At 39.1% G+C, this 19,518-nt stretch overlaps 1 protein-coding gene across 10 annotated transcripts in view; it reads left to right on the forward strand.

The window, feature by feature from the left end:
* Positions 1-19,518, forward strand: part of GTDC1 (glycosyltransferase like domain containing 1) — a 168,500-nt gene that overhangs the window by 44,395 nt on the left and 104,587 nt on the right. For 8 of the 10 annotated variants that reach the window (XM_017740219.1, XM_017740218.1, XM_017740216.1 and 5 more), the window contains one exon: positions 4,951-5,161. In XM_017740219.1, the coding sequence (XP_017595708.1) occupies positions 4,980-5,161 (182 nt within the window). In that variant the 5' untranslated portion in view covers positions 4,951-4,979. Of the gene's footprint in view, positions 1-4,950; positions 5,162-19,518 lie in introns of those variants that run through there. The other 2 variants (XM_017740217.1, XM_017740221.1) reach the window with 2 other exon arrangements.

Consider the following 19,518-nt stretch of genomic DNA (forward strand, 5'->3'; position numbering starts at 1 on the left):
CGTGGACACTTCCGGGGATGGGCCAGCCACAGCTTCTCTGGGAATGCTGTGCCAGGGCCTCCCCACCCTCACAGGGAAGAATTTCCTCCTAATTTCTAATCTAAACCTACCTTCCTTCAGTTTAAAGCTGTTCCTCTTGTTCTATCACTCCATGCCCTTGTATGAGTAGATCATAAGCACAGTAAAAACAAGATGTGGTGTTTTAGTGAAACCAAAGCAGGCTGGGCAATCCATGCAGGTTTCATTCCTTGCTGCCTCCAGGTAATGATAGATTTTGGCATTCTGTAGGTGTTTGCAACTCTCAGGTTGTATGCATGGACCAGACTGTGGCTTATGGGTGTCACCAGTAAATTAACGTTACTGCTGCTCAGCCATCCAAATACAGGTGAACGATTTTGGTTTACCACATTCTCAAAAGAAGTGGAGGACTTCTTGCTTTTTCCAGTTGATTTATATAAAAGATAAATTGTCATTTTCGCTTATGCAGTTTAGTAATGACAAACCTCAGAGCCGGTACTTTTGGGTGATCTAAATTCAAGTTAAATTTTGGTCAAACCTTAAAATGTGATTGTGTTTAAGGTACAGCTCCAGGGTTTCAGTGAGTCACTGTCATGCGTGGGAGGGCAATGCAGGCTCTTTCAATCTCTGTATGTGTGTGTATTTACACCACCTCCCCACTTCAGGTGGGGATGGGAGGGTGAAGGGGCAGAGAAGGAAAGGTAAAGATTCTTAATAGTCCTTTGGAAAATCCTGTTTTATTGCAGCATGGAACATGGAAATTTTTTGCCTGTATCAGCCATTGCAGTGTGTTTATGTGAAACCATCAAAGGTTTAAGTATGTTGATGTCCACAGTTTGTACCTGGTGGGTTTTGCCGTGGGTTGAGTTATGAGACGCTGAACCACGTGTGCTCGGATACGGTGGTGGAATAAATTTCTCATACGTGTGGGACTGTGACGGTTAAAACAACCATTACTGAAACTATATACCTTACTTCCTGTAACTAATAGCAGATCTCTACCTGTGGAATATATTAACAATTATTCCTTTGGGTTTGGATGGTTGCTCAGCTGTTTTGTTGGACAGATATTTAAACGTGATCTGTAATTTATGTTGTCTGAGTACGTCAATGAACAGAGCTAATTATGGCTTCTTGATGTGAGCTGTGCTGATGTTTGTGAAACCACACTTCTGTAAGACAGAGTGAATGTGTGTTTTTTAATAAATTGTGGAAAATGATGGGTTTTCTCTGCCTAGGTTGGTTAACAAAAATACCTAAGTTGGTGTTCACCTAGAGTTTAAAAAGAAGCCATGGTTTTTTGGCTGGTTGAACAGTTATTTCTTCCGTGCTTTTAAAGTAAATTTTTATTTATTACTCTGTACAGTACTCTGACTTCCTTTTAAAAGGAAATTATTAGTTCAAACAGCAGTGGCCCTTTCAGGGACTCCATCACTTGCCATGTTTCAGTGTGGGGTAGAACTGCAGCAAGTGACAAAAGTCCTGGCTGAATGTCACTGTGAGCTGCTGGCTTTGAGACAGCACCTAATTACCCACCTACACTTCTCAGTACTTCAGTATACCTCTGTATTAGTCATGTCATTTTGACACTGTTACCACTTGGAAGGATTTTTTCTGTCAGATGTGTAATGTGTATCCTGAAGAATGTGCTGCTCTGTATGGTAAAGACAGAGTAGGAAACTTTCAAAGGAAAGGATCCTGCAGCTGTTGTGGATGGGGTTGAGCTGTTTGAGGAACACCCAGGATTGCTGGCTCCAGAGAGGAAATACTGTAATGAGAAAGGGGAAGCAGTTCTGTTTTTCTAATATTTGTTGTTTTCTTTGAAATGGGGAAAAGAATACCTGGAGTGATTTATATTTAATTGAGGATTGCATTCCATCAGATACGGTGAACGTTCTCAGGCCATTTATCAGCTGTGTCTTTTGGAGACCGCTGAGGAGTTTATGGTACATATTTACCTTAACTTGGCTGGGTCAAGGGAAATAAAGCAAAAATAATAGCTGTTATTTTTGTATGTGAACAAAACTGGAAGTCATGTGGGTGAAATATGAGCCAAATGACTCTGTTCTACCTCCTCTGTGTCTTTCTAAGTACAAGAAATTATTAGTTATATATAATATAATTTCCTTAGCATTATCAGTGTATCTTTTAAAAACAGAAAATTTATTGACTTTTTCATTGCTCCATCTTAGTCAAGCCCTGCAGTGTCTGTGACATGTATTGTACTGCCATTATCCTTTAGCAGTATCTTATGTAGGTAGCATCTTATTTAAAAACAAACAACAAAAAAGAATAAAACAAACCATATACTCCTTCTTAAATAACATTATAACATTTTTTTCTAAATTGAATTTGATGTATATTCCTGGTAATGTACAGAGATGACACGACAACAGAATCCAACAAATGCTAGTGAGGATTTCAATAAGCAGCACCTAAATTTTTTTGGGTGAGTGAGTTTTGTAACAAAACCTTTGAGCTTTAGGTCGTCTCTGAAAAAAATGTGTCATTGCTGATTGTCACCCTCACGGGCTGCTGCCACGGGGTCTGTGAGTGTTATTGTGAAGAATTACATATCAAGAGCTATCTTAACACCCACTCCACGACACATCCACGATTTCAACCCAGTTTCCCAATGTAAATAGCCAAAGGGGGTTTATTGTATGGCAATACTTGTGTAATATTTGCATCATGCAGTTTCACTAATAGATCTAAAGGTAGGTAAATGCAGAATAATTAACTAAATGTCAGGGTCTTTAAGCAGGAGGAAACACGAGGACTGAGCAATCTCTTACCGTCAGCATGTACAGTCATTCTCTGTCCCCATGAGGGATGTACAGTGAAAACTGGTGCAAAATAAAACCAAAGAGCACAGTGTGGGTACAGCTAAACCTAGTGATAAAACCAGTTTCAGAACTAGTCTGGTGAAGTGTGATTTGATCAGATGCTTCATGAACAAATTGTTTTATTACTGATACTGCTAATGATTTGTAAATTAGTTGCAAGCCTCCCCGAGTGACTGACTCAGTGGCATTTACCAACTTTTCACATACCCCCGTTTTTAGGGGCTGAATTTATAAAACATTAGTCCTTTGAATTAAATTTTCGGTGGCATTTGATGACAAGCATAGCATGATTAATTACAAATTGTTCTTTAGGTGAATAGTGCAGATTCTAAACCACAGCTTGTGTTTTTATAGCAGTTATTACCCTGCCGGCTCCAAAAGGGCTTTGGAGGAGAGAGTATGATTTTGGTTACATCATTGTAAATTCAGAAAACGTCAGTGATCTCAAAAGTGTGATTTTTTTGAAATTAGGTCAGTGGAAAAGAGATCAGAAACTGTTCTGCTACCTGAAAAGAAGCAAGCTCCAAAATGGAGTGAAGTCTCTGCTTCCAGATGGCTTTCTTTTTGATTTTGCAAAGAGCACGTTTGTTAAAACAAGTAATTTATTTGAAACATTATGGGGGAGTGAATAATAGAGCAAATGATAACTTGAATCCAGGATGGATTAGGGCAAGAAAGTTGGAGCATGGAATGTTTTTTCTCTTGCTGATTGTTCTGTAATGACCCAGAAGCTCTACGTCACCATTTCATTTGGCATCATGGTGGGCCAACAACAAAAAGCTACCTAAAGGTTTCTTATGTTTTGTTTCCCAATTAAATTGATTTAGTGTTTGGATTTTTGTCACTAGTGAACTATCTTTTGATAGCTGCAGTGCACTTAAAAGGCTTTTCATTTGTTTTCTGCCCTCTGATTGCAGAATACATAATATTTTTATCCTGATCTTGAATCGAACTAGATTTCTCAACTATGGTTGAGATGATGATTGAGATTTTCAAGAGAGTATGTAGTTCTCTGTTGAATTCTCACTTCTTGTCACCAGAGGTTTTGGCAAGATAAGGATTACAGTCTGAAACCACTAGAAATTGCAGGTCAGGAAATGGGTGTACGGTCTTGCAATGTATAGTGTCAAACACAAGTCCTGAGTAACTGAGTTTAGTAGAGAGTCCATCCTTCTTCGGGAGTGTTGAGAGAGAAACCATGAGAGAGGTGTTTGTGGATGGTGAACACCTTTCAGAGTTTTGTTTTCAGCTTTTGTGTGTGATGGTTTTGCTCAAAGCATGTGAAAAGCAGCTTTTGAGTACCCCAAGGGTGTGACTCATGAGGGCGATGAGCAATAGTCACCGGGTTTTCATCTGTCCCCTTGCTTTGGGCAGCACATTCTGCATCCTGTTTGCTAGCAGCTCTGTGGCTGCTTATCTCAGAGCTTCCTTGAGCCTCCTCTAGTGTTCTCTTCCACCCACTTTGGAGTATTCAGAAGAAATAAGATGGTTTGCATCTTCTGTTTTTGCTGGGGTGGTGATCCCAGCTCCCAGTGATGCAGGAGAGTGTCCTGGGGGATGCCCCAACTGCATCTCCCCAAGCTGCTCTGCCTTTAAGTCACTTACCCAAATCACTGTTACTAGCAACTGTTCTGGCTGAAGTGTGTTTGAATTGCTCTCTAATTTTCTCTGCCACCAGGAAGAGGAGGGAAACCTATATAAGAATGAATAAGCTACATCCTAAGCTATGGAATAATTGACAGTATTTCAGAGTTAGTGTGTAAAGTAAAGGTGCTTTTAGATACCTGATTGAAAACGAACCCATAAATCCATAATACAATGTGTTCTTAAGTCCTGCACATTTTGATTCATTTAAAAATTACAGACAGTATCTTTTAAAGGTCAAAATAGTCTAGTCATCATAATTGCTAAGTAGCCTTTTCTGAAGTAAACTCATTAATACAATATTAAGGTTTAATTTTATGGGAAAAATGAAGACACTATAAGGCCTTGCAATATATTTCTTCTTCTTCCAATATAATTTTCTGAAGTAATAATAATAAAGATATGTTTCTGAAGTAAAATATGTCTCTGTTTTCATTTTCAGATTTCAAACAGTTCTGAAGTACTTGGAAAATGAGTGTCCTTCTCATTGAACCCTTTTATGGTGGTTCCCACAAACAGCTGATGGATCTCCTCCAGGAAGAGCTACAAGAAGATTGTGTTCTCTGCACACTTCCAGCTAAGAAGTGGCATTGGAAGGCACGGACTTCTGCTCTTTATTTCATGCAAACAGTGCCAACAAGTTCTAATTACAGGTAAACAAGGGATTGAATAATTTCTAAAATCGAATTACAGAGATGTCTTCAACCAGGTCTCTTGAGCTTCACCCTTGTGTGCATGCAAGGGTGTATGTGGGAGCAATTAGAGACTTGCAGCGGGCAACTCAAGTTTTTCTTCTTGGGGTATAACTGGGAAATTACATGTTTTATTTAGAATTTCCTAGACTCTTTTGTCTTGCATCTCCAGTCCGTGAGAGTCTCTCAGTATCTGGATACCTGATGTCTGTACATGTATGTGTGTCTCTTATTTGAAATTTATCATATGAGCTCAGTTATTCTGAAAGGTTTAAACTGTACTTCACAGATTAGGCTGAGATGGCACAGATGTGAACACTGCAAGCTTCCTCACGTGCCCTCCCATGTATCTATTAGCAAGTCTGATTTATCAGTGTCCTGCTCAGGCTGACCTGGAGGATTAAGGGAGCAGTTTTATCTTAATGATGGTCCGGTTCCGTAACATGGCAGCAGCTGTGGGTGTCAATTATACATTTATGTAAGTGGCAAATTTCCAGCAGCTAGAATCTGGGCTGATAAAAGCAGGCTATTTAGGTCAACAAGATAGCTATCATATAGTGAGAATCAGTCACTCCAGAGCCAAGCTGTCTCTAAACCCAGCAGTTTTGCTTGGCCTACCTGATCAGATGAGATGTGGCGAGGTGATTGTCTGGAGCAGTGAGATAGAGCCCTGCTCAGAGCACGCAGAGCCTTGTGGGGGGACTGTACACCTTCAGGGGGAGAGACTGTTCATGTACAGGGTTCTTTTAGCTGCTTTTCAGCAGCAGAATGAGCTTCAGCAGGCCTCTGAGCACACCTGAACGATGTGCCAACAAGTTGCAGTTCAGAATTGGGTCTGGTATTTGTTACCTTGAGTGAGTAGGTGCTTCCTGAGGAAGGAATCTCATTTTTCTAGAGTAGATTTGGGCTGTAGAAGGCTGCATTTGCTCAGTGCTAGCCAGCACAATGCCTAACCCATCTTGGAACACATAGTGTGTAAATGTACACCTTTTCTGTGCCTGCTTTTGGCTCCCATTTAAAATAATCTCCCACCCCAAGCCGAATGTTATAATTAATTTTCCCTGCTTTGTCTTGTGCGAGGCATTTAGCCTTGGTTTCCTCTTGCTTTCTTTTTGCAACAGTTTTGTTTTGGAGGAGTGTACATGACAAACTGTTATGTAAATTTGTCTTGTATCACAACCACATCCTCCAACGCATCACAATGTTATCTGTGTTCCTTCAAGGTCAGCAGCCCAAGCTGTCCAGCACTAACTGTATTAAACTAATCAGACATCACTCATAGACATACACTTCATTAGTTTAACTTACAGTTACATTGACCTAAGATAACTTAACTCCAATTTGTCAAGTAACCCACATCTTGGGGAAAGGGGGGAGGGAGCGCTGACAAAAAAACCAAAGAAAAAGCAAAATCCCACAAAAAACCCAACAACCCAACAAAAAAACCTCAACTCAGCAGCCTGAAAACTCAGTTGAAGTTAATAAACTTGCAATCTGTCATAGACTTATGTGCAAATACAACCTTTATTGACAGCAAATAAATGTGATCTAACCAATGGAGCATCTTAAGGAGAGGAAAGCGTTTTCTTTGCTGGTGCTGTTCGGGTTGGAGCGGAGGGAATCAAACAGTCAAAGTTGACAAAGATGGGATGGTTAAAATAGAATTTGTACCTTGTCCTCGAAGGCAGCATAAAATTTTAGGATCAAGGGCTGATATGGCTGGTGAGAGGAAAACTGATTAGAGGTACCTTCTACTTTACTTGCACATTTTTAATGTTTGTTTTGTAATTGAATGTTTCGAATATTCTATTAAATTGAAAGTATAAGTGTATCAGACTGCAACCTAGTAAGGATGGCTACTTTCCTATTAGAAAAAACCATTGAGTAAAATTAATGTTAATTCTGTTATTTCTAAGCTTTCCAGTAACCACTGAAGATCAGCTTCCCAGGTAGTAGTTTGCAAAGACAAAATTCCACTGCAAACTGGCAGGACTCTGTGTTTAGAATTGCACATTTAAATATTTCAACCTTCTTGTGAGGTCGTGGAAAATACCAAATTTGCATTACTTATAATATTGACATTATTTACGGAAAAAACCCCTTTCTTTTATAAGTGCTTTTCATAAATGTGACATTTTGTAAGTACCTTGTTTTTATTTGTGTGTTTAATAATGCAGAAAGGTCACGGATATTTCAAGTGCAAACACTTCTGATAATGGAGCTGCCTTACTAAATCTTTATGTTCAAACTGTACTTTATTTCAAGATCCTGGTGTGTGTGAGAAGTAATACTGATGCCATTAAGTCTGATGTTAGATACGTTTTAGAGTAGTGTAGATATGTTTTAAAGGACTTAGACTTCTATCCATATAAGCTGATCTTTGGGAGGAAGAAGGTTTGTTAGTTTAAATGTGACAGTGAGTTAAGGAGCAGTCTTAAAAAGTGCTTTTGAAACAAAGGATGCAGTGCAGAGCTGTAGATGTTAAATTCAGATACTCTGCAGTGAGCAGAGAGTTTCTGTGATGAACTTGCTAATTATTTTATCAGAGAACAGACATGTCCTCCCTTGAGCAAGAACTAAAGCTGAGTTGGTAACAAACAGGGCATTTAATGTAACTTTTGTGAACTGTACGGCTGCTCTCTTGGTGTGCAGTACCATCATGTTCTCAAGAACGTGGAGATTTCCCCAGGACTGTCACAGGGAGAAGGTGTCCTCACCCTCCACAGGGAGCACGCGGAGCTGTTACGGAAGATACCGGACACTCAGTGTTTGATCTGCAGTACTGCGTGGATTTATATTAATTCCCCAATGCAAAGTCTGTGCTGCATTTCTCCAGAAAAGTGTTGCTTTTCTGTTCTCCTGGCTTTGTTGAGCAGTGTGTTAGCTCATGTCTTCCTTCATCTCCTGAGAGGAGCATGGGAGTCCTGAGGAACGGGAAGCCTGGGCGTGCAGAGTCCCTTCAACTTGGAAGGCCAGAAGGAGAATATGAAGGTGGATCACTTGCCTATAAAATTTGAAATGGTCTCATAGATTGATGTGCAGCAGCCACAGATTGAGTTTTAATTGCTGTAGAGTCACACACAATTTTTCCTTAATTAGAAAGGAGGTGTTTGGATGTTGTGTTTGTACGAGTAGTTTCATTCTTGTGGCGGTAGTTTCCAAATCACAGCATTTGAAATGCACTGAAAAAGGGAGGAATTACTGTCTGCTTTCTCTAGACAAGGCTTTCAACAATCTGAGAGTTTTGTGAGCAGTTGGTGGGATATTATCTTCTTCATTCCATCGATTTGGAAGGTCCAGCAGAGCCTCCTCAGGCTGCTGTCACTCTGCAAAACTGCTGTGTTCACTGCTTTGTCTCCCAACTTCCTTCAGACAGCTTCAACTCCTTGATAAATGTGGATGTCTGATCTTTAGCCTAAAGTTGTTTTCCATAGCACACAGTGACTATTTTGTAATTCTAGAAAATGTGTAAAAAAAAAAAAAATTTTAGCCTTGTTTTTCTTCTTGACTCAAGGATAGTTCTCAAATTTGAAAATGCTGTTTCACAATTTATTGAAAAAAAAAGCTTTCATTTTTCTTGTAGCTATTTTCTTTCTTACAGTGAACAATCTATTAAATTACAGATAGTAAAACACTGGTATGACACATTAGATGAAAGGAGTTTATAATTTAGGAGCTATCCTCTACAGAAAGTGATTCATACCCCCAAAAGTTAGGAGTGTAAGACTTAGATCTGTAAAAGAGAGTGACTAAATTCAGTGTAGCTTCCAGTGTGTTTTAATAGCACTGCTTGTTTATTTTAAATATATATATATAAATATTATGTATAACATTCAGTATTGCCCCCCAGGTAGCTGTTCATATGAATAAAGATTTTATTTGTAACAGATTCTAGCCCTGAAATACCCCTAGGGTCAATGTTAGCATATATATACCCCTTGATATCTGACAGCTATATTTTAAAGACAAATTCTGGGCTTTTTACATTTTAGAAAAGAGAAAACAAATTATTGTTTTCAATTAATAGAGCTCTGAAAAAACCCCCAACCTGGAGGTGTGGTGTTCAGCAAAGGAGAGTATATTTCAACAGTATGTAATGTAGATGTGGTTGTTTTTTGATTTTGGGTTTTATTTTTAATATTCTATCGAAACTACTAGATTTAAGACTGTTTCAGTTCTGATTCTTTTGTTCTATTCTATAAGGAGAAAACACCTTATTATAGAGTGAAATCTTTATTAACTGGTGGGCTGTGTCCCCTAAATATCTTAAAACCAGCAATCTTTTAAATTTTTATTCCTGTGAGTAGTTCAATCCTACTGAAAACATAGCACTGTGTGGATGTGTGAGCATTTGCAAACTTGAGGATTTAACTGCTTTCTAGATATTTTGTTTTCAGAAACATTCCTGCATGCCCTGGAGAAGGTGTTTGAGGATGTGACTCAAAGCAGGGCAGGGCAAATTTCATTAAATCTGAATACACAGATACCCATTTGTGCTGGAAACATCTGTGCCTGTTTACATCTTTCTGGGGAATACTGGAAATGTTTATATAATCTTTGTAGGAACTGCAATAATGTGTCCTGCATTAGAGGCCTTTCTTGAATTTGGCCCTCATAATTCTCAGGTAAGGAATGAATAAATTGTATGTATGAGTAGTACATTAGTTAAAAGAAGATAACCCTTTACCTACAAATTAAAAAAAAAAGTTAATCTGATACTGTTTGGGATTTTTTGGGCATATTTTATGGTGTTTGCTTCTATATATAGGTGAATAAACATAAATCCCATTCATAGCATTAACTACTAAGAGTGTGTACTTTGATGTTACTGCTCAAATTCATTGCATTTGAAGATGGGACATGGCTCATCTCTTTGGAATTACTGAATAATTTTCTGTCCAAGGTGGTCTTGGTTTCACTGCATCTTTGTTGCTCCGTGTGTTTCAACTGCAGTTCTGTGTGAGGCACAGTGGAATGTGCTCCTAGAGCTCCCTTGTGCTTTGATGAGCTGGTGTAAAGGCATGAATGTATAAGGTGACCTAATGTAATATCCAGTATCCCATAAGGACAGGGTTCAAGTCTCCTAGAAACACATAATCACAGCCTGGGTTGGTTTGCAGGTGACCATGTTGTTCCAACCCCTCTGCCATGGGCAGGGGCACCTTCCACTAGACCAGGTTTCTCCAAGCCCTATCCAAGCTGGCCTTAAACACTTTTTTGATTAAAAATACCATGTGGGTGTAACTCACTGATGGGTACAAATATCCACATTCTCACCTTGCTGTGGAGGTGCCCAAAGGAGGGTGTGGGAGCCACTGCTTCACCCAGCGCTCCGCTTTTCCGCTCCCTCTCTGAACAAAGGGTCATTACTTCTTTCATTCCATTAGTGCTAAACTTGCTCGCATTTTTTTCCCCCTGAACAAATCGTTGGAGTTCACCCAGGTTAGTTCACACGGGCTGGTGCAAACGCACACACGTTTGTCCTGCCCACGCTCCGAGGGAGCTGGCTGGGAGTTCGCTCCGCTCCGGGGGCCAGATGGCCATCCTAGCACCATGTTGAGCCTAAACCAATAAACCCTACTGAGATACGAGACACAGGCACCATGTACTGAGCTAAAACAACTTGGTGACTTCTGACCAGAGCTGGCTGGTGTCCAGCCAGCTTCGAGTGTAAGCAGGGAGAATATACGTCCATATGGAACGGCACGAAGCTCCACCACTTAGCACAGATGATGCCCTCCACTGCTGTAGCCCTGGATAATAGAGGGTGTCCCAGCCTGGATAAGGGGTGTGAAATTCTCTCTGCTGAGGGAGAACTTGGAGGCCATCTGATGCTGGAAAAATGTAACATGGGAATGCATGTGTAAAACTGGGTTTTGTTTGATTTAGGTAAAAATTGCCCAAAGCCTGTTCTGGAAACTTCTCCTGAAAATGTTATTGGTCAGAGAGAACTTCTGACGGGGAGTATATTATCAAACGGATTTGAGAATGATTTTTAACAGAACACTAATATAAACCAAGGTGTTAAAAGTTAACGAAGAAAAGGTTTAGGATCTATAATTGATTTGCTTTTTTTTTTTAAATGGGGAAGATAGTGTAAATAAAAGCAAATCATTAAATAATTGGTAAAAAGAATTTAATCTAGTAAAAAAACTTAACCCAGTTAAAAAATGAGGTAAAAAATTAGGGAAGGTCTAGAGGCAAAATAATTTCCTATTGAGGATAACAGCACTGCTGTTGTTTCTCTGCTCACAACCAGACTGCGAAAATTTCCTTTTCAGTATGATGGAGAGAGGCTGCCTGAAAAGTTTTTGTGAAGCCGATGAAGGAGATGGGGTGTCCTTTTGATGCAGATGAATTCTCTTGTTCTGAGGGGGTCAGAAACAATACTCTGGTGCTCGAAAGTCCTTGTACAGCACCATGATTTAAGAACAAATGTTTTTATTCTTAGCTCTAGCTGCTGAAAAACTTGGAGGGGGCGATCCAATAAGAACAGCAAAAAAAACTTCTAAGAAATAGGACAAAAAAATCTCCCAAGTAAACTACCTGAAATTTATTCAGGCAGACAGCAATGTGATCTTAAACATTCACTTTGCATTAATCAACTTTGCCTCAGATAAAATGCTGGCAGATGGTAGCTATTCATTTTAAAAGTGACAGGTTTTCTTTACGTTTTTGTGTGGAAACCCCCACATGCACTCTTCCCTCCAAAAACTTTACTTGGTTAATTTGTCCAACATGCTTTTTTTTTTTTTTTCCTTAAATACTCTCCCATTATTAGGCAATTTCACAATTTGGATAGTTAAAAGAGGGTTTAACTGAGTTTAAATGCAGGCTCCTTCCTTTGAAGTCAGGGGGAGTGTATATATGGGAGCTGAGATTTGGCAGAAGTAAGATGGGAATGATGAAGACGATGCAGGGAGAGGTGCAGGGCCGGGAAGGACATGGGCTGGGACTGCTGGGTGATCTGTACGAAGTGCTAATGTGAAATGGCAGTTGTCTGTTTGATGTGTAAAAGATTTGCTGAAATTCCAGCAAAATATTCTGATGAGAGAAGGAAAGAACAGTCTGGGTTTTCAAACCCTAGCATGTGTTTTCCTTTATGTTCTCAAATGCCGGGTGAAATCCTTATTTTTCTTTCTAAAATGAATTTTATGAATCACCTGGAGAATTGATATTTACATTGCTGGTAGTAAAATGTAATGAAATTGTGCATTATGATTCAGTATTTCTGCACTTAGGATTTTAATGAGGATTTTATCTGTCCTTTTAAATGGTTGCTGTGTATATATTTTATTTCTAGATTAGTTATGGATTACATTTCTGTTTCCAAATAACAAACATATACACTACTATATTATAAAGAATATGATACTTTCCACAATTCATTGTCATTCCAGCCCATAACACTAATTTGATCTTCCAAAGGGAAAGTAAAAAAAGCTTTAGTTTGCATCTAATAAAGAGAAAAAATAATGATTTTTTTTTTTCCTTTTTTTCGGTGCTGCTTTTTTTTTATCTCAATTTTTTTTTTTTTTTTTTTTTTTTTTAGCTAAGAAGTAAATATTATATAAACTTATATATAAAAATTTTGTCAGATACTTGCCTTGCACATGATTTAGATTTATAGCTTTATGTTCTGGTGAAATAAATAACTAATTTTCTTAATGAGTACTCACAACTAGACTGGGTTTTGTGAATTGATGCATAGTGAAAAGGAATTTTACATTGTACAAACTGATTTTAGCAAAGTAATTTTGGGAGATGACCTACCTTAACACTACTACAAATATATATATTTTTGGGGGGGTTTTTGGTATGCTTTAACTTGACCCAAAGAAGTTTGACAGTCTTGGTTCAGGTAGTTGTGACAGCTCAGTTTCCAGTCTTCAACAGACCAAGAATCCAGAGGTCTTTCCTTACCTATTTCAGCCCATGTGCCTGTACCTGGGAGCCAGCTTGGATGGGGCTTGGAGCAACCAAGGTTCCAATGGCAGGGGTTTTGGAAGTGGATGATCTCTAAGGTCCCTTCCAACCCGAACCATTCCAGGATTCTTTTTTTGCCTCTGAGGGCTGTTAGCACCTGCTGTGGGTATCCGTGAGTTTCAGTGCGGATTTTGAAGGCACTGACCAGGTCCATGGTCACTCTGGAAAATGTGCCCAAAGGTGTTTTCAGATTTTATTTTCTCAATTCCTCTGGGATTACAAGACTGAATGTTCCTAAAACAAGGCTGGAGTCCACTGGATGCTCTCCAAGGGCCATGACGTCCTGGTGTAGTTTCAGCCAAGGGACTCAGGCCATAATCTTGGAGCCCACTCTGGTGTGAGCTAAGGCACGGTGGGTGAAGGTGGTTGTGGATGGATGGTTGCTTCATAAAGGCCATTATGTATCAAACAGAAATGCTACCCTAAACTGACACATAAACCATTTAATTTTGTGGATTATGATATCGTTTCTTCCCTAAATAAGCAACACATACCTAAGCAGGAGTTTGATTACAATCTATGTGCCAAATTGTGGTGCAATGGAAAACATTTAATTTAGGATCAACTTCTGGCTCCCCCAAACCACAGTTTGATCAATTTATTTCCTCCTCCTCTTCCCTTTTATACGTCTCAGCCTAAGTATCTTGGGAATGGTACCTGTTATTGGTAGACTTCGAGTCATTATGATGATAGATTTAACTTCCCTTCAAAACAAATATTAGGAATACATACATTGCGTCTATTAATTGGAATATCTTTGATGAATACAAAGCAACTGAAAGACTTTTTTTTGTTCGTCTTTCAGTAATGCAGACTTCCACCATTTCCTTATTCCCTTGGACAGTATTTTTCCTTTCTTGCCTTTGTCCTTTGTCCCTGTCTTTTCCTCCCTTCCTCCTGCACATTTACTCTGATGGTCCAGTGGACACAGTCATTTTAAAGAATGCTTTCCATTTCAGAGCGCTGACTGTTTTTATTGTTTATGTTTATAACCTTGCCTTCTTGTTCATCATTTTTTTGTTTCAGCTCTCTTAATTTCCATTTTACTTGTTGCACGCTTGAACTTCTATTTCTGTCTAGTTGCAACTTGAAGAAAGAATGAAGGAAACAGCAGTGGCTACAACATTGAAAGCAAATACATGACTTTCTTGTTGCAGAATTACTGGAAGAATTTATGCCTTTTAGCAGTATTTCAAAGAATTATATGGGGAAAAATGTATTTAGAGTGGAGCTAAGGTTTCTCTCGCACCACCTTACCTGATGTAACTACATCGGTCCTTTAAACTAGTGATTTACCAAATGTTTCAAAAAGAAAAGGTGTAAATTATTATGGGTAGAGCAATAGAAAATTTACTTCAAATTCTATTTTTCTTGCAGTTAAATGGTATTCCTATTGATTTCTGTTATCGTGTTTTCTTTGAGTGCTAATACTTTTTAGCATAGCATACTCAATGTAAAATGATGTGTATCTAAATAGAATATGGAAAAATCTGCATGTATTTAGGTATTATGTAATAACATGAGAAAATTCCTGAACACGTAATTCTATGTATATTATATATGGAAAAACTAAAAAATTGAAGGGGAGTGATTTGAGAACATCTGCAATTTTTTTTTTATGTAAGAGAATATCCCATTTTTAATTAAAGAGGGAATTTAAGAATGATAAATGGGACCATTATCTAGTAACAGTTAGTTTGCAGGCATTTTTTTCCTAATGTTCTGCAGATTGCTGCAGGTTTGACAGTGCCTTTGGCTTTTGTGAGCAAAACGCATTTCCTACTCATGGCAGAAGAGTTGTAACTCACTAAACATGGAGCAGTGATCATGCATAGCGACATCTCTATGCTTAAACCCTGAGGAATTGAATTATTTTAAATTATTTTTAATGCAGAAATTTCCTAGTAGTCAATTTTATTAAAAACTTAACAGTTAAAAATTTTATCTGCCAAATGAATTTGGAGAAATAGTGCTAAAGATGCTAAAACTATGCAAGAAGAGGAGATGAATTTTGGGGGAGGTTTTGGCAGGTTTTTGAGGTTTTTTTTTCTTTTGTTAATAGAGTGACCATTTTCTTGTTCTTTTTTTTTTTTTTTACTTTACCCCTTGAATTCCTTCTTTGTTGTCATCATCCTAGACTAAAGTTGGTTCCAATTTATTGTTACATCCTCAAGTCTTAGCTGTAAAGCGTCAAAGTGGGAGGAAGAAAGGTGGGTGGGTGCTTTGGGAGGAACTTGAGTTACCATCAGGTGTGGGACAGCTGTTGGTATTTGTGACGCTCAGTTATCCCAGGAGCAAATTTTTGGTGTCCTTGTGTTTCTCCATGACTTTCACAAATCTTCAAGGTCCTGACTGGGGAAGTTCACTTGTGTGGAGTCAATTGACCATTTTGGTTACTGATGACTCAAATGATGTTTTCCAGTTAAGAGACTTTTTTGGACGAGGACTTGATTACAGAGCCCTCATCTTTACCTCCTCTAGACTTTGCGTTGCCATCTACTCAAGGTGAGATCTGGTTTGCAGCAGAACTTGCTCTTCTGAGGTTTAATACCAGCCCTGCAGAGGATCCTGTGGGCCTGGCCTGGTCTGGAATCAGTTTTCAGTGGTTTCTGTGGCTGTTGAGGCATTCAGGTCTGAAGTGCTGTAAACACAGACCTCAGGTCTTGCCCCCAAAAGACAAAAGATCCATAGGCAGGAATGGTAGGGAGGAGTGTCAGAAAAGAGTAATTGCCACAAAAGAATCTGGAAAACCAGAGTCTAATGTATTTATTGAAAATTGCATCATGAGTTAGAGATAATAAAACCTACATTTTCTTTCATTTTTTTTTTAACATGGAGCAGAGAACCTAGAGAGTGGTCTTGCCTTGAAATAATACTCATTCTGGTGTAAACACACTGGAAAATACTTTTATATAGTTTTACATTTCAATACAGAAGAAAAATATTAGATTTTAATTATAGACTCAGAATCATTAGGGTTGGCAAAAACCTCTAAGAGCATCAAGTCCAACTGTTAACCATGCTATGCTATGATGAGTGGAATATAAATTCAGCATTAAAGTAAGCATCTGTACTTGAAAAATCCTAATTTCCAATGCTAACAGCTGCATGGAAGGTCATTGACATTGTAGAGTGCGTGGGGTCTCTGGGGCTCAGCGTGTTTGAAGTCAATATTTATGGTGCCTCTGTACCTCCTGTCATTAGCAGGAGCTTTTCAAGAGACTGTTCTTAGATTATATTTTGCACATGGCTCTTGTTTTCCTAGATACTGATTGGAAAAAAGTGAAGGATATAATAGTTTTCCTGTCTGCTGATGGGTGATGAGACCAACATGTTGGGGCCATGGGTGGAATTGGGGTGAATGAATTGGTGGCAGGGAGGGAGTTTGAGATGCTTGTGTGCTTCCTGCATTTTTAAGGAGTATAAAGGATATTTCAGCTGTTGAGATGAAGCTCAGCAGCTGCTCTCCAAACTCCTAATGGAGCCAGGGGCCTGAGTTTTCTTTATCTGCAGAGTTTTCCTCTGGTCACAGATACTGCTGGGGCTCCCCATTTCTCTTAACCCATAGTTCTTGAACGGCATGGTTGATACAAGGGAATAATGAGAATGTTTTTTATTGGATAAAATGGGATTTGGAGACAGTACTGTTGCTTGTTAATTGTTAGGTACACGCTAAGACTCTGAATGAGGAAGAGGAAGGTGCAAAAGCTGTGTGCACTGAGCAAATGCCTTGCAGTGCAGCCAAACGCCTTTGCAGCCACGCTCTGGGTTGTTACAGCATCACTGCGGTATTTGCCTTCCCATTATCTCTTCAGCTCACTTTTCCATGGTGTCTGGTCCATGCATATTTTATTTTGTTTTTAAATTTATTTTTTTGAATATTATTTTATTTATTTATTTTACCTTCCAGCACGGGGTTTAAAACTGTAACTTCATTGCTGCTTGTCCATATAACATCTTTTATTTTGTCCTTAAAATCCAGAGGGGTGTTTAGTGTGAGCAGTAGTGTATCCAAGGTAGAATATTTCATGTTTTTGCAGATTGCCACTATTACATGCCAGAGCAGGCTTCTGACCATGAAGCCCAACCACGTTTGTTCTATTAGCTGCACTTCAGAAGTATTTGTTTAGTTTTTTCCTCAGATGGATAACCAGTATGGAACATTCTGTCCACAGAAGTCTTATTAAAGAGGTTAGAGCATCCTGCTAATTAGAAAAAACTAATTAGGCAGATTGTTGAGCCTGTAACCAGAATTTTATATTTTAATGGATTTTGAAATGCGGTGTGCTCCCTTTTCCTATTGTAAAACACAATTTTTTTCTTTTAAATGTCTGGGAACAGTCTTTTTGAGGAGGTTATGCATTTAGAATAAGAAAGCAGTAACATTTTAATTTTTGAATTTATTAAATAAACTCTAGAAGAATGTATGCTGTAAAATTGGTGAAATCATTAATTCATACCAGCCTTTTATTGTGGCAGAAAAAATTGTTTAGTTACCTTCCTGTTGGTAGATTTCAAGTTTAACTGCCCCAAAGAGGAGTTGAATTAAGTTCATGTGAATAAACAATATAATTTGTGGCTGTGTTAAAATTAGACTTAGATGGTACAGAACTCACAAATTACTCTTTGGTACTTCAAGCTAAAATTCATTGACCACTGTTTCACTGAGCCTTGGGAAGTTTATCATATTCGAAGCTGGATCCAGTCCATTTTTGAGTACTCTTGTAGTGCTGTTAGAGACTTTTGGTCTGGAAGCTGAAAAAATGAGCTCGTTCTCAGCTGTGGAGTGACCTGGAAGCAAAACCATTGGGGTTGGTTGGGTTTGCATAGTTCACATCTTAATTCCAGGTCTGCAAGGAGCCATGTGGAAAGCGAGGCATGTTTGTAGCTGGGGACAAAACACTGGATTTGAGAAACATTTAAAATATATATATTTAAGATGACTTTCTCTCTAACATCTACTTTTGAACTCTCTTTCAACTGTGCCCTGCTACAGACTTTAATTAGTCGTAACCTTTTTTCAGGCTTGTCATTCTGCATTTTGCAAAATGCTCTGGCTTGTGGAGCAGCCGTGTGGCTGGGAGCCGTGGGCAGTGACCTGCAGTCTGTGTCAGGCCCATCCTCTGAGATGTAACTCAAGGTACAGATGTTGCAGTTGGTGAGACGAGGTTGGCGGCCATCTGGAAGGTGGCCATCTGCTCCTTCCTGCAGCAGCAGAGCACCACGCTTTTGGGGGCCCCTGCCCCTTCTTGTCACAACCTGAGTCAAGATAATTCAGAATTGCCTCTTTGAAGCCTGATTTGGGAATATTGGCCGGCCAAGTGCTTGGCACTTAAGAGATGTAAGGGGCTAGGAAGGGTAAAACAAATACTTCTAGACAAGATTTAGAAATGAGCTGTATGAAAGGACTTCAGTAAAGCAATGGAAGCTTAAGGTATGTAGCTCAGGTCTGTAAATGTGAGAGAAACCATGGAGCAAAGGGAGATGCAGCTTGCTATGCTGATAAAAAACAGAAGTGTCCCATTGGAGCATGGGACTTGCTATTATTTTGCTTCTGTCTGTACCACTTGAAAACAGAACTGTGGATACAGGAACTGGAGGATGGAGCAATTAGGTCCCTTTAAGGAAAACCTTCCTCTTCAGTCCAAGGAAGCTAAAAAGAAGGCAAAAATACTGCAAGACTGTTTTTGTGGTGTCAGCCCTGCATCCCCAGACCTCCTATATTTGCTGGAGTGTCAGCTCTGGCTTTGGCTAGTCAGATTTGCGTTCAGCATCTGTGCTGACCTGGAGGTTCACACTCTTCCATGCTCCTGCAGTTCAGTCTTCAGCCTGAAGCCTGGGACTATTATCAACCAGACAGGTCTAGGTAGTTAGCATGATGTCATGTCTCTTCATCAGTTTATGGAACAGGGCTGAAATTTATGGCCATAAATATTTTAAATTGTTTTTGTTTGGCTTCTTGGGGAGAAGAATTTCTACGGGTGAGAGGTTGTTTTGTAAGAGGCTCCACTCTATGATAGATCACATGGATGGTTTCAGTACATGGGAAGATTGTACCCCTTCAGTGTCATAGGTTGGAATTGTTACAGGCACTTAACAGCTTTACAGATTCTTGTTTAATTACTGGTCATTATTCTGAAGTGGATGACTCATTTAGCCTGCAGTGATGGGAGGTGTTCTGGCCCTCTATATAATTCTACACATACATATTTTTGCTCCTAAGCACCACAAAAATGTCTGTTTTCCTCTTGTATGTCTCATTTCCTGGGGTAATACAGAGAAAATGGATCTGAGAGGGGCTATGGAATGAGAAAGGGCATGTTGGGAACAAA

This window comes from Corvus brachyrhynchos, unplaced genomic scaffold (assembly GCF_000691975.1).
Source record: "Corvus brachyrhynchos isolate BGI_N302 unplaced genomic scaffold, ASM69197v1 scaffold126, whole genome shotgun sequence".
Taxonomy (NCBI): Eukaryota; Metazoa; Chordata; class Aves; order Passeriformes; family Corvidae; genus Corvus; species Corvus brachyrhynchos.